At 45.7% G+C, this 15851-nt stretch overlaps 1 protein-coding gene and 1 pseudogene across 1 annotated transcript in view; one reads left to right on the plus strand and one right to left on the minus strand.

Annotated features, from left to right (window-relative positions):
- Positions 1-242: 242 nt before the first annotated feature.
- Positions 243-15851, plus strand: part of LOC126545180 (cytochrome P450 3A41-like) — a 48978-nt gene continuing 33369 nt past the window's right edge. The window contains exons 1-4 of the mRNA XM_072287208.1: positions 243-500; positions 6910-7006; positions 7928-7980; positions 14736-14832. Coding sequence (XP_072143309.1) covers positions 448-500; positions 6910-7006; positions 7928-7980; positions 14736-14832 — 300 coding nt within the window. The 5' untranslated portion in view covers positions 243-447. The remainder of the gene's footprint in view (positions 501-6909; positions 7007-7927; positions 7981-14735; positions 14833-15851) is intronic.
- LOC126521008 (U2 spliceosomal RNA) lies at positions 9771-9950 on the minus strand (annotated as a pseudogene).

Here is a 15851-nt window from a genome sequence, read left to right on the forward strand (position 1 = left end):
TTGTTTCTCCTCCTCCTTTTGTGTCTTCCTCGGGGTTCTGAGTGACACTGATGCGCTTTGTGCTAAGATTGAAGTAGACATAGAAGCCCAGTTGCTGTATCTCTCTTTACTTATTTGCTCCTCTATCACTTCCCCAGCAGCGTTGCCCTCCTGACGCCCTGCGAAGGGCGGATTGCGCAGCAATCTCGGTGGCGCTCTGTGGAGAGAGAAGCGCAACATTCAATCAGCTGCCACGGCGATACGAACGCCGCCCTTTGTCGTTTCCTTCGTATGTTGCCATCGCCGCCCCCATGCTTAGCTGTGGCTTGGACGGAGAGCACTCGTGAACTGCAAAATATTGAAGCTTAAGCGAAGTCTGATCCTTTGAACATCCGTGCGAGCACGAAAGCACCTTGCTGTTTCCAACGAGAACGTTTTCAGTGTTCAAAGGTTTTTGAGGCCTATACCATGTTGTCCACATTCGTTGCACTTCTCGCACTCTTCTCGGCGTTTCTTTTTTGGTACGTACAGTTTCGTTGTCATCTTTGTTATCCTAACGTGTCATGTCGCGGCGCATTTTGTTACCGTACATTTAGTTTTCTATTCATTTCTTGCTACCCTTTGCGCCAAGCTGGCGATATGAGTGCTAACGGTGCTGGACGTTTGAGCCAGTGATGATAGACGAAGACAGTGAAACATGGAATGGAAAAGCAATACAACCCTTGACTACGCTAGAAGCACTTCCCGCAAGCTGATATCGTTAGGGAATTGAACAGGTGGTTTTGATCCTTTGTGGCGTTGTTGCAAAAGCAATTGACTCCATGCTTTGTGCTTTTTTTACGGCCAGCATAAACGTGTCTATGAACTTTGCGTATTTGAGAAGCTGAACATCACTTTAAATAAGACAATGGCTTTCATACCTTCAACAACATCTATTGTTGGAGCTGCACGAGCCCAGCTCACTGTGCTTTTGCCGTTTGCCTGCCTGGCCACTTGAACACTGATAAAAGCCTCTATAAATTGGTTATGTGTTACGTTCCAATACCATGATCTGAGTATGAGGCGTTGCATTCAATTGAACATGTGTGCTACGTGAAACGAAACGTCGCTACACGTGAATGAGAGTTATGCTGGAAAAAATCACAGTCATAACGAAAAACAACAACAAAAATGTGCATAGGTAAGCCTAATACCTATAAAGCATTTGGCTATGTAAAACAGACTCACATACACACACACACAAGCATACGCGCGCGCGAAAGAGTACGTTGTGTTACAAAAATGGGTACCTTATCATATAATGTTACCTAATAATTTCAAGCATGCGTCGTCACATTCAAGTGGTGACTAGTGATGCGGGAAGCCGATTCTACTCGTTGGGTGTGCATCGAAGTTATGAATTGGAATATTAAATTTGATATGAACTTACGCTATAACAGATTCCGACGCTCACGAACCATGGTCTGTGTTTAAGAAGCTGGTGTTGAACCTTTGTGCTAAACTACTTGGCATCTGCCCTAAATCACTCGAAAGAGATCATCGGATTGGTAAACTTAAGCCTTGTAGAAAAAGTACACATGTAGGGGTAAATTTTGCACCATTTAAGAAAGGCAGGCTTTCCTGAGGATTGCAGAAAAACTGAGGGCATCACTATGTCAGAAGATTGCTCAGGAAACGTTAGACGAAAAAAAGAAGCTTTTGAGCAATTTAGCCATGGGTTACAATGACAACTGATTTCATATTTGCCATGATGTCTTGTAGCATATATGTATGACGATTGCACTAGTAAAGTAGTGCAGAAGAAATTATGCATCACACGAAACTGTCTCTTATTGTTAATTGCCGAAGCATTAGCAACAAAACAGGTGACCTTGACATTATTATTCGCAAGGTTAAACTATCTGTACTCATTGGCTGTCAATCTGTAGTCATAGGCTGAAAATGATTCCGCAGATGCGCACGGAGGGGTCGTGTGTTCTCGTTGACCATCACATTGCTTCCGGTGAAATCCAGATAACCCGTAGTTCATGTGAGGTGGTCTGGTGCCAGCTGACACTTTTTAAAGGAGTAATCTGACAGTGTGCTTTCTTTTGTAGACCAGTATCAAGCTAGAGTGAAGTGTTTTCCAGAGCATAAGGGAAGCAATATTGTTCTAAGACGCGATCTTAACCTCCCTCATTTCGACTGGTATACACAGCGGCCTCCTTTTTCCGCAACAAACAAAGCCTCGAATGCTCAAATGGCGTATTTTATGAATTTGTTCGGGCTGTCACACGCTGCTTTTTAAAGCCAGTGACAGTGAAGTGATGCCGATCACATGACGACAGTAAATAAAAGCAGATGGAACGACCACAGCGGCATGACGACGCTATAATGCTGACAGTAGCATGACGACGGCAGCGTAACGACAACGTGATATCGATACTTGCCTGATGTCGACGGCATGACGACGAAAGCGTGACGATGGGATGATGGAAATGGTATGACAACAATGAGATGTCGATGCTAAAAGAATTGCATCATATGTGGACTACGGTAGGACGATGTTGGAACGACAACAACTTTATGCAGATCATGGAACGACGACGACCGCATGACGGTGAATCTATGAAGACGAAGCAGACAACAATGGCATGGCGATGAACCGGTTACGACGCAGTGACGTCGATGGCTGAAGACGGTAGAAATATGACGATGCTACAGACACTAAGGAATGGTGTCCATGGCACAAAGGCGACATAATAACCGTGACGGCATGACAATGACGGCGTGTTGGTGTTAGTTCTCACGCCGGCACGTTACGTGCATCTCTTGCCACTAAAGGCCGTCGCAATACGCATTATATCTGATGTTTGCACTATGCCCGCTGCTAGCCAATTGCCCAAGGGTGGGGCCATTACGCACCAGGCATGACAACGGTACTACGACGACGACGTGAAGACGATGGCATGAGTGTAAAGGTAATTGACGCTAGATTGACAACGAATGTATCTCCACGACTGTGTGAGAACGAGGGCATAATGACGTCATGTCGATGCTGGCCTATGCTAGCAGTAGCAGCATTAGCAGTAGGAGACGCGGGAACGCCCAAGAAAGAGGAAAAGAAAGCTTGGCTTTGAAAGAAAACGAAATACAAGCGATTAATATCCCGTTGAGGAAGTAATGTTGTTTGATACCTGACTACGATGGTTATCACGATTGTAGTGACGGACAAAGACCACCAGAAAGTGGGACCTAGCTCCATGTTAGGGAAGTAAGGTGGTAAATACTTTGGAACTGGTACTATAGGGTGACCCTAGCTGTATTTATATTGCTCTGGGATAATAAGACCCATAAACCAAAATGATTCTAGCTTTTGTACATGGGTTGCGTCTCAAAGCACAAAGAAAATATAGACATAAAGCGCAAGAATGACGATGCGCCGTTACACAAGTATCAAATCAGACAAAAAATATGCAAATTATACGAACATTTCTCACTCCGGAAAACAGAAGCTTTTGTGAAGCAGGTAATTAGAGGTTATAAAAGTGCCCATTTCTTCGTCTTTGAAGCAATGGAAATTGGGGCGCGCTAATGTGCTACAGTGTCACTGTGCATCACAATGTGACGCACGCGGTGATACTCTCAAAGAGCTAGTTCTTGGCACAGTAGAAGTGCACGCGCGATTGTGGCCTAATGTTTGTTAGAGCATTGGGCTGTTATGCTGAGGGACGTGGGTTCCACTGTTGGGCACATAATTGATTTTTTAATGCATGAGCAACTACGGTCATGATAGTTCGGCAGGGTTCGCAAAGCAAGGTGAGTATTAAAGGTGTTTTGGGTAGGCAATGCCAAATGAGGCATCAATATTGTTACTGCATGTAATATGCCAGCGTCAACAAAGGGTGGCCACACAAGTCATCGCAGCAAATGGTGTCACTGAAACGTACCTTGACAGCACAAATAACTTGTGCAGGAACCGTCGCAAATGATTCTCAAAGTACGCGAATTGCTTTCTAAATCCGCTGGATTATCTATGAAAGTCGTTAAAAGAGAGCGAGCATTGGCTGCAGACATCGCCGCGGACGCACGGGTGCTTCAAAGCCCTTTGGACTAGGGGACATCGACAGAAAAGATGTTCAAGCGTGGTGACACAAAGCAAACGGGTATCTCTTTTCCGGCGAAGGTCCCTTGCGGAAAGCGTGATGTTCGAACTCACTTATGGGCCTAAAGGGAAGTCCTCCGTGCGCAACTTTCAACAATACAAAACTTGACGTAACGCAGTAGGGCCTTATTTATAATTTTTATGCTTGCGAAAACGAGTTTATAGTTAGCAGTGACTCAGTTTGACCGATACAGAATTTTTCTAGCCTTTTGGCAGTGGGAGGTTAAAAAAAACAGTGACAAGGTCTCTGGTGCGTTGCTTACTGAAAACATAAATGCGACCATGCCGTACGATGTGCCAGCGGCGAAACTCGTTTTGATGAGGGATCCTTCTGCCTAAAAGAAAGGGGTTTACTTGCAATGACTTTAGTTTGCCCATGTTTCAGGGGACATTAGGTAGAACTTGTACATTGGGTAAGCCCAATCTGCGGGTCAAGACCTCGAGAGATGCTGAAGGTTCGCCCGAGCAGCTGTGTGTAACTCTTCGCGACAACAAGGTCATCGGAATTGCGACTCAAGGCCATACAGCCCGAATAGTGCAGCCACCGATGAATCGCTGGTTCGCAAGTCCCGGCCTCAAAATAAATCAGAACTGGCGTGCTCTTTATTGTGTTGCATCACCCAACGTAACTGGCGCCAAAGGACGCGTCCGGCAGCATTACGTCAGTGAGTTGGCTGCCGTCCATTCTGAATATAACAATGGGTCAGCAGGAAGAAAAAAACGACAGCTTCTGTTATAGGGTGAACTAATGCAAGTGACGGAAATGTTCAACCCTTTGACCCCCAATCCCGATCTGTTCTCGTCATGGGAGGTCGTATCGACATCTCCAATGTCGAGTCACACTCGTTCAGCCCGACGTTGCGTTGCTCCCACTGCCAAAGACAAGTTACGGGAAAATGCCGTCAACACAGCTTCTAGTTGTTTTTTTTACTTTTTATGGAAATTGTAGACATAAACCAATCAAGTTATGTGTTTTCAGAAACAGAACGTTACATAAATAATCATGACTGCATAAAAGAACTCAGACATTTGGTACATTTTCGGGAAGTAATTCGTTGGGTAAAGGTTACATTTGCACTGAAGCTCGTCGGACTGTGGTATAAGATTACGGGGGTCGACAGATTGGCGCGACGCAGCACTTAACGAAACTGGGCAAACAGTCCTCTTAAAACGCTGCCGTGATAAGGAGTAGCTCGATTGTGACTCAAAAGAAATATGTCGAAGAACGTCGTAACAATGGTTTTAGGTGCTGATGCTGCCTGCCACGGTGAAGAGCACGAAGAGAGCGTTCACAATGGTGCAGGCAGTTGTGCTTCTGGTGGGCCCCTTTGCCCTCGCTACTGCAACAACTGCTGCTACAATCTACGATATCTTATATAATTTGACAGCGACATCATGCGCCCCTTTTTTCAAGTTAGTTACGTAAGTGCATCGAAGCATATTGTAGCAGGCGTAGCCCCCTAACAGTGGCACGCAGCACATTGTTCATGCTGGAGTTCGGAGGGATCAGTGCGGGAAATTAGTGCTATTTCTCATCATGCAGCGCAGCATGCGTGAAATTCTGATAAATGTGTGCCTGCATTTCCGGCAAGGTTTTGCCCCAATATGCACGCTTTGTAAAGCTATTATCTGGGTAATCGAGCATCAAGCATGTGCAGTATGTCACATATATGGTAGTCTGAAAGGGCATTGAATTAAATGTCTGTTCTTAGGTGCTGATGGCTGTATGGAACAAGTCGTTGGCATGAATTCTTGTCTGTGGGAGAAAACGTCGTATCGCTTGGCAGTTACGGTGTTTGCGACGTGGAACTTGGTGTCACATGGCGCAAACTTGCAAATTGACTTTTATCACGGCCTCTTTCCTACATGCGCTACACTCTTAAAACACTTCAGCCTTTGGGGCGTATATTTCTCCCCCAACGATAATCATCATGCCTTGCTTGCGTTTCCTTTCATGAGAATGCGGCGCTAGCTAGTTTCCTGTCGAAAATAATATATCACTCTGATAACGCGCATGCCGTTCGTGACTTGGAAGTACCGGGCTCGCGGCGTTAAAGAAAGAAAATGCGGGCAAGAGAGATGGCGATTATTGTTGTCGGACAAGATAGCTGCCGAAGGGGGCAAATTTTGCCAAGATTGTATGCATTTCATTTGTAGGCGACTTAAGAATGCATCATAACATAGACGCTTGATATTACGCAGTAGAAACAATGGCAGCGTGACTTGCACATTAATACACGTTCCGCCACTCTAGGCTACAAATATGCACATGCTTTCATAACAAGTTGTTCCATTCGCTGCTAACAAGTAATATTCTGCAAATGTAAGAACAGTTCTGCGTTTTCTCGGGAGTTCCCTGCATAGACAAACTTCTAAAGTGAATAATTGCATATGCAATGTATAAAAAATATTTTAGAAAAAAATTTGCACATTTCCTTGCGTCAACCACGCAACGCGCAATCCGCTGGTCGCGAGTAGATGTTGAAATGTTCTCCGATAGTGTCCTTTCCTTTCCACTCATAGTTACTGGCGCATCAATGTAGCTGCATTGACAAATTTGGTTGTAAGCATAATGGCCGGCACACGAAATGCGCACACAAGTCATTGCTCACTGAATGGTGGTTTCGTGCCGTGGCCCCTGTCGTGTCATTGCAATGCTTTAGCGCAAGTTACCACGAAGCGTTTCTGGCGTACCATGTGAAAGTGTGGATGGCGAAATAATATTTCACGCGTCATTCAGCTCACATACGCAAACATCACTTTCTTATTTTTCGCCTCGTTCTCAGGTGGATGCGACGGACGTTCACATTTTGGAATGGCCGAGGCGTAGCACATCTGACTTTCTGGCAGTACCTCCGCTTCGTCTACGACATCTACACCAAGGTAGGATATGTCACAGGCAGCGTCCTTTTCCAGGGCACCATTTTGTGGAGTGACGCATGGTCATCTAATAAAAAGAAAACCGTATCCTATAAACAAAGACCACTTAAAATTGTTTATGTTGCCCAAATAACAGCTTAGACAACATTAACCTGCTCTGGAACCTTTATCTCTGAGCTACCATAACGTGTTCAGCTGTAAAACGAAAGGTACGTGTTTGTACAAATATCACGAACACCCTGGCAAATAATGTGAAAATTATGCGCTGGGTTTTAAACAAGAGACGCAGGGCAGCTTCCAAAACATAACCGAATTGTATTTTTCCTTAATAAAAATTTTATCGGAATGAAATCAAAATAATTGAAAATGAAATAAAGCGATCGATGAAGTCAATGGAAAATTTTGTACGCGGCTTTCCCCGTTACTTACTTTGACACAGTTGGCTTCAATAAAAATAATTTCAGAAAACACAAGCGTCCAAGACGCCACTTGCTCGCTTGTGAATCGCAAATCTGCCTTTCATTGCAAGGTGCTCTAATTGCCCTATTATTCATGTTAATCATAGTTTATCCAAGTACTAATTACGAGAAAGTTCATGACAATCACTGCAGTAATGTTTAAAACGTCGTAAAGCGAGCAGGGATGGCAAACGAGCCTGTGCCCCCACACAAGTGGGGAAATAAAGTCCAGTTGGTCATACTGAAAGAACAAAATATTGCAGGTTCCTATCACATTAACTAATGTACATATGCAATATAGGGAACAAGACCACCCGAAAACTTCCGTCTGTTTTCATGGTTTTCATGGCTAGTGCGAATGTTATGTTGTGGTATTATGAATAAATCGACAACGTTACCTTGCAAATTGTTTGGCGGCATCCACATGAACGTGGGACCATCACCTTGTATTACTTCTTCCTTGCAGCCAGTCAACGAAGTAATCCGCCGTTCCTATAATCGATATGGTCGTGTGTACGGGTAAGTAAACGTTGTACTTTTTGTTTTCGTTTTTAACATTTTCGACACTGTGCGAAATAGCTTACAGGAGCTTTTTTCGATTAGGTTCCCGTGGGAAGGAACTATATTTAAAAGGCATCTGCCCCCCCTCCCTTCCTGTTCTGGGGTATTCACACATAAGTTCTTACGTTAAAACTGTTCGTAATAGAAGAGGCAGGATAATCGTGGTGTGGAACGTATTATTAGCGAAGACGGTGTAGGGATTGGAAGCGGTCGAAGTTGTAGGGAGGACCTTGGGACGACAGGGCTAGGCGAGCAGCATTTACTTCCATGTTATTTACAGTTGAACATGAGATACATCGACAGTCTAGCGTGACTCCCAAATGGGGCGGGCAAGACGAGCATGCAGCAAGCAGCTTACGAGCACACAGCTCACGAGTACATTTGGAGCATGACAACGAGCACAGAGCTCACTAGTACATTTCGAGCATGACAACGAGCACACAGCTCACTAGTACATTGACAAGCACGACAACGAGCACCCACTAGCAGCCGACAATCGCTGCTTATAAGCTCTCCGTTCGACGTCATAGTTCGACGTCATTGAAGATGACCCGCCCTTTTGGAGAAGGATGAGGGCTATCGACTTGGAGGCGGATGAGGGCTTACATACACGTGCCGCACACACACACAGGTGTAATGGTCCGGAGCCGACGTCAGAGGGGCTTCGTAGAACTCTGAGCCGTCCCGGGTGACGCGGCCGAGTAGCACATCGTCTGGTGTCTCGAAAAGCTCATGGGGAGGTTCCACCAATTACCTCCCCTCGAGAACTCCCCTGAGTTGACCCCGCGCCACGTGGCTGCCGGTTATCCGCAGTTCTCTGAAGTGCGTCCCGTCCGGTTGGATTGGAACTCGTGCAGCGGGCTGAAATAGCTACAGGCCGATCCTAACAACGGCCAATGAAGAGGTAACAGCGCTTACGAACTCAAACCTTTGAAAATTCAGCCCTTGATTCTTGGTGGCCCCTTATTAAGGCGTAAAGGACTTTTACACACGGATCTACTGTCATAAGATCAACTTACTAGAGTGCCATAAAAAGTGAGGCGAAAATTAGAGACAATGGGTGCTTTTCAGGAAGGCCTGAGTTTGGCAGAGTTCAGAATCTTCCCGAGCACTGGCGACACCTTCCGATGAATCATCTAATGCTATGAAAACATAAAATTCCTCCCTGAAGATCCTGCAGTTTTACTGGCTTATCTTTATTTACTTTTGCCTTATGCCTTATGCCTTATGCCTTTTGCCTTATCTTTATTTACTTTTGCCTTTATTTACTTTTGCCTTACTTTTACCTTATGGGCGACCGAAAAAGGAGGAGTCTTGTGGCTCCTTATTTTTCGAATATAAGCTCCTGCAAAGTTTAGAAATGCTGCATTCCAACTGGGGATGCAAAACCTGTCTCCCAACGACGTCACAGGTTGTCCCCTGTGCTGCGCGAGCTCGTCAAGAGTTTTATCAAAGACCTCATCGATGCCAACGTAGCCCGGTCTTCTCGGAGCTCTTGGGCTTCACCGCTGGGAGCGAAGAAAGACGGGATAACGGGCATGTGTGTCATTTATCGACGGCTCAGCGTAGTGACTGAATATATTGTTTGACCCTTTCCAAGGATATAAGGTGCCCTGCAGGCGCTCACCGGGAGCAAGTACTTTTCTTTCATGGACTTGGTGTCTGGCTTTACAGCGAAGCTCTATATGGCTAGGTTCTGAAAAAGATTATGTGCGTCTATCGAGCCGTGTAAATAAAGAATTTCTCCCTGTACGTGGGCTGATCGCCAAGATAGTGCAATTCCGGGCCGACCCGCGGCAGAGGTGAAGCAGACTTTAAGCACGCCGTCCACTTGCAAAGATAAGTTTAATAACTTAGGTGCAAATACAACCCGCATCAGATATTAAGCTCGTAAGGACGAATACTACACATTGACCTGCGTTGGCTATGTCTACGTTGGCACCACCTTCTGTGTGTCGGTGTTCCAAGCGGTTGCGCGTCTCCTTTTTTCCTTCCGCTCTCCCGTGCTGGCAGTCCCGTAAGCGTGCTGCCCGCCAGGACCGCGAAGCGGGAAGAAATGTGAACCGTTCATGTGGCCCCGATTCCACAAACTTTGAACATTTCACCGCAGCAGCGACCAGGTTTCACATGGAGTTTGTGGCAAACCAATTTCGTGTAGCCTGTGTTGTGTGTGACTGCTTGCGGTTTTCATGTGATCTCATAACCATTACTGCACTGAAGGACGTTGACCAATGCACGTTCCCCTTGGCTACGGTAAAGCAGTATGTGCCCTCGGAGTGCGGTTACGTGCGTGGCGGTTCTACGTGCCGGGATTCGTTAGTAAATGGTGTCGTGCCTTATTTTGCAACAATACATGGGTATGTATACCCCCGGGTGCCTCATCATCTTCAGAGGTTTCGCATAGTGGAGGAGCGACTAGTCGCCCATCACCTTCCATTTATGTCATACGGCATTTGACGCTCGGCAATGGACAGTTCGCCATTAAGGGACCCACCTGCCTACACAGCTTCGCTGGTCATCAACCTTCATAGAGTGGAATGGCACTGATTTTTTATCAGATGGCCATGCATACAGAAGACATACAGATGACGGCTTTGGTTACACCTTCGGGTCTTTAGGAAATCCTACGCATGCCGTTTGGCCTTAAAGGTGCTCCTTTCAGGGGTCAAGGAGCTGTGAATACCGTCATTGACGGAATTAAGTATGACAGTGCCCTCGTCTACATGGATCATTGCGTAGTCTTCAGTCGGACGTATGAAGACCACGTTTCGCACCTGATGGACATCTTTTCAAGGTTCCAGAAAGCAGGTTTTAAGTCTAAACCACAGAAGAGTTTCTTCTTTTGCACTGCTGTTAATTACCTTGGACATATTGTCACAAAAGATGGTGTCCTGACCCATCGAAACTGGCCGCAGTTCACATGTTCCGGCTTCCTCGAATCGCGCAGGAATTCCAGTCACTCAGGGGGCATATGTTATACTTAAGGAAGTTTATCCCTAGCTACAGCGTTAGCGCTGCACCTCTACGATCCCTTCTAAAGAAGAATTCTGCTTTTTCCTGGGAAGAGGATAAGCATGTGGCCTTTGAGACATCAAAACGCGAATTCTGTCAGCCGTCTGCCCTCAAACTATTCATGCAAAAGCCAAATTTGATGTTCAGCTACAAACAGATGCATCTCGTATGGCCTTAGGAGGTCTGTTGCTGCAAGAGGATGAAGAGCGAAGATATCGCCCTGTATTATACCAGCACAAGGCACTTAAACGCGCGGAGCTCAGTTACTCTACGACGGAGCTAGAGGCCCTTGCAGTGAAATGGGCATTGGAACAGTTGCGACAACACTTGATAAGTCGCAGATTCCAAGTTGTCAGTTACCACCATACCCTTTGCTGAATTTGGCGCTACAAGGATGGTAACCAACGTCTTCTCCGTTGGTCGCTCATCTTACAGGAGTTAGACTTTCGCATCGCTTACAAATAAGCAATCCTGCAGAGCGCACTGTATCATCTCTCAAGGACGCTTCCCATTGTTCCAGAAAAAGGCCAAATCTTTCCAGTATCCTCTCCATCCCTATGATACTGCGGCAACATGAGTAACAAACAGCGTCTGGACGCACTCTGCGCTAAAGTTCTGGATCTACTGAATGGCGCGTTTGGCACAAAGAAGCAATAGGAACAGGCCCAAATTAAATGTTGGATGCACAATGAGGTGTTGTACAGGAGAGATCAAGGTCCGGTCAGCACTCGATTTCTCTTCTGCCTTCCTTTTCAGCGACAAGCAGAGCCACTTCAAGAAATGGATGATAGAAGGTACATTGGCCACATGGCACCAGAAGAACATTTGAAGCGCAAATGTCCAAGTTCTACTCTCGAAACCTCTATACGAATGTCAAACGGTATGTGAGTCACTGTGACCTTTGTGAGAGGATGAAGATGTGGACATCGGTGCCTTTGGATTACTACAACCAATAGAAGTGCACAGCACTTTCCATACATTTGGAATGGACATCGTGGACCATTCAAGAGCTCTAAAGGATATAAATATATCACATTGCCATTGACTTGTCCAGAAAGTTCGTTGAAGCCACACCCTTGAGTAATATAGAAGCCACGACAGTTCAAAAGTTCAGTGAGCGCAGAATCATCTTGAAGCACGGATGCCCAGCCACGATTATTACAGATGGCGGCACTCAACCGAAGGCACGATCTGCTGAAGCTTACCTCAAGCATCGCGGCATCATGCATGCTGCCAATTACGCATATCATCGTGCAGCGAATGGCTTGTACGAAAGGGTCAACAAGACAATCAAGCAAATTATTTCTATGACTATGGCCAAAGGAAAAAAGTGGGGCGGTGTACTACCATATGCTGTACTTCGCTGCGCCACCGGGCATCAGGACACGGTTCCCCAAACTCCATTCTTTTTGCTGTATGGCAGAGATCCAGTGCTTCCACTAGACGTTGTTTACAGCCGCGGAGAACTTGAAGAACTGGAAGAAGAGTCTAGTTATGGCGTGGTATTGCGCGAAAGAGTGAAAAACCCTAGAGTGCTTGCGGCTTTTTAAATCGGACTGACGCAAGAAAAAAAGAAGTGCTACTTCAACAAGCGCCGGAAGGACTTCGTGTCCCAATCAGGACTACTAGTGTTTTTTGAAGCTACAGCTTCCGGTGTTAAATCAACCACACCTTACAACGGCCCTCACAAGATAGTGAACAGACTCTCTCCCGTGAACAACGACATCGAACTCGCGGATAGCGTGGGAACGGACATTGTGCCTGTGGAGAAATTGAATCGCTACCTGAGCCCTATTGCCGACATGGAACAACCTCGTGCGTCATACTAAGCTGCAGATGTGTCTGACGCAGTGCGGATGCACTACAGTGTGGTGCAGAATAGTGACAGTGACTGTATTTGCTTTTCATGAGTGAAAGTGGAACGACCATACTTTGAATAGTTTAGATTATGATTGTTGTTTAAGTTTGCTTATGTTTTGCCAAATTTCTCTTTTTCTCTCGCGAATGTTGTGTGGTATATTTAGCGTTATATCTAGTCGGGACGACTTGTCTTAAAACCCACAAATGTCACGAGCGATAGCAGACGATGCTTGGTCCGTGCGTGTCTCTCGCAATGGCGCGAAGAAAACATCAAAGATCAGCGCCGAGCTCGCGCTCGCGAGGGGAGCTCCCAGGAATAAAGAAGGGTCAGACAGTCCCTTCCTGGTCGCCACTGTGTCTGGATGCGTCTTATGCCACCCTGGAACCCATAGAAATCGTTCTAACTCATAAAAAATAACGGTTATTTCTATTTGTCATCATTTGGGCATTATCTTATGGACGGCCGAAAAACAAGGAGTCGCGTAGCCAAACTGTTGGTGCCTCTCAATTTATTATTGCTCCAGGCAGTGCATTAGCTGTGCAAGAATGTTACAGAATATGTGTTTTCTAATATACGTTTATTAGGCATTTTATGGTAGTTTAAAAGCACTTTAAAATGTGTGTGACGACCAGTGAATGCCCTTTAAATAATTTGCGATTTACTACACTTTGCGCTGTACCTTCTGGTAGCGGTAGACAGAGACAATTCCCGAAATAAGAGAGACGTACGGCCGTAACACCCATCAGAAAGACATCGCTAGCGGCTTGTGCCATACGTGTTAGTGTCGATAGGTGTTGATATCATCCTGCAGCGAATGGCTGGTACGAAAGGGCCAACAAGACAATCAAGCAAATTATTTCGAGCATGACATTTAGTCTCCGGTAGCGTGATAGCCAGGATATTGCGATATCGCGTCGATAAAAATAAGCGTGGCTGCAGCGTAACATTGTCCAGTCTTCTGTGTTTGAAATGAGGCGCATGGTGCGTTGGTGCTGTTACATGCGGCTTATCGGGACACCTTATTGTCTGCTGCTTTCATGCCTTGCCTGCCTCGTACGCTGACTGTCGTCGGGCAAACTCAGAAGTGTATGAGACGAAGGGCATCTTGCATAACACCCCCAGTTTCCGTATCCACAAAAAGTTCTTGTGTTAGAATTGTTCGTAAAAGAGAATAGCAGCCAACGATGGTACTGGATATATTACTAGCAAAAGCGACCGACCACTGTCAAAGATCGCTTACAAGCAAAAAGATTTCTGAATTGAGTCCAAGATTTGGTAAAGATGATACGTGCATTAAATATTTCAATCAAAACAATAAAAAAAATTTACCAATAAACCTTGCAAACGCCCTAGATGTTTATAAAATATCGACACGGCAGGATACCGTCTGTGATTCTTTAAGCGATTATGCCATACGGTGATAATTTTCCTGGACACTGTCTACCTCTCTAGCTATTCTACATGTTTCCTTTGCAGGTTTTTGTTTGCAAATCTCGTGGAAGCTCAACAGTATTGTGCCACAAACATTTGTATTACGAATGATTCACCAACAAGCGATATAGAAAGTTTTATATGAACCTTACAACGTCGATGCGAACCAACTTGTCGGGCAGGAAAGTAGCACTTCAGTCTCGCAAATACCTGCGGATACCGAAAAATAGTCGGAGCAGGTTGTGAGAGGAGTTGGTGAAGTCGGATGAACCACTTGACAAATTACGAGAAAATGCCGTCGGGCTGGTCTGCGTACAGCCTATTTCTCATCAAGTAACCAAAGCTTATGTTATTCATCATTAGCAAACTATACCGTGCACGAATAAGGAAAGGAAGGGATTTCCTGCAGTTCCTACCAAGGCACGGTGCCTACTCTAGTGGTTGGAGATCCCGACATCTTGCGGGAGGTTCTGACCGCGAAATTCCAGAACTTTGCAGACAGAACGGTAAGTATAGCGAGAACGTGGTCGAGCAAGCTTCCACGATGCCAATCAAGTAAGTAGTTGCACTAAATTATGCATTGTGTTGTTCAAAGAAGACGCTCTCCCCTGACGAAGCATGGTGTCATATCGTAATGGGTCCGCAACGGGCCGACGGACACTATAGGTTTGAACGTGCGTGTGTACTGTAACATTGACGCATTCAGGAAGGTGGGCACTGACGTTGAAGACCATATTCAATGAAAGAAGAGATAATTATCTCATGCATCACTCAGGCTTACAGCTAAAATGGAGACGATCTGAGCTTTGCCGTGGAACGCCTGCTTCAGTACGCGCGGTCGTTCTGTTTTCTGTTACCATCATATTCCTCTTTACGTGTGCTGCGCCTTACGATTAAGCTACCACGGTGGCCATATTTTCGTCAGTTTTCTTAGGTATTTGCATATGTGTACAAGCACAACGCTTACAGTGTTAGCCAGCGCCACACACAGCTATGATGTCAGATGTTGAACATGCGGCAGTGGCAACAGCAATGGCGCTACATCAATTCTGCTGCAGACGCTCACGTCCTCTCGAGCAATGGTGTTCCACCCAGCCAGCACCACACCCACCACGCGCAAGCACCGGCTATACCCGCGGGCAGCTGTCTGTGGCAACGAAGAAAAAAAGCTATGGAGTCAGAGCGCACACAAATACGAGCGCTCCTAAAGAAGGATCCACGTGTCATCCCCCTTAGTTTTGATCTGGGGAAAACGGGATAAGCATCTTAATTACAATAGCGAAATAAGACAGAAGCTAAAGAAACACTCACTTCTCTATATTTGTCCCTATCATACATTTGAAACCTATCTTACAGAAAAAGCTTAAGATTTATTGGCAGTGCTTATGGGAAGCGTATTATAATGTGCTTACTGAAATCTCCAATGAGCTGCATGCCATTCAGCAACAGTCAGAAAATTTGCCATCCATAACGAAAATACGACAAAATGAAGCTACCATGGGTCCATGGAGAAACGGCCACGAAT

Source organism: Dermacentor andersoni, chromosome 3 (genome assembly GCF_023375885.2).
Source record: "Dermacentor andersoni chromosome 3, qqDerAnde1_hic_scaffold, whole genome shotgun sequence".
NCBI classification, from domain to species: Eukaryota; Metazoa; Arthropoda; class Arachnida; order Ixodida; family Ixodidae; genus Dermacentor; species Dermacentor andersoni.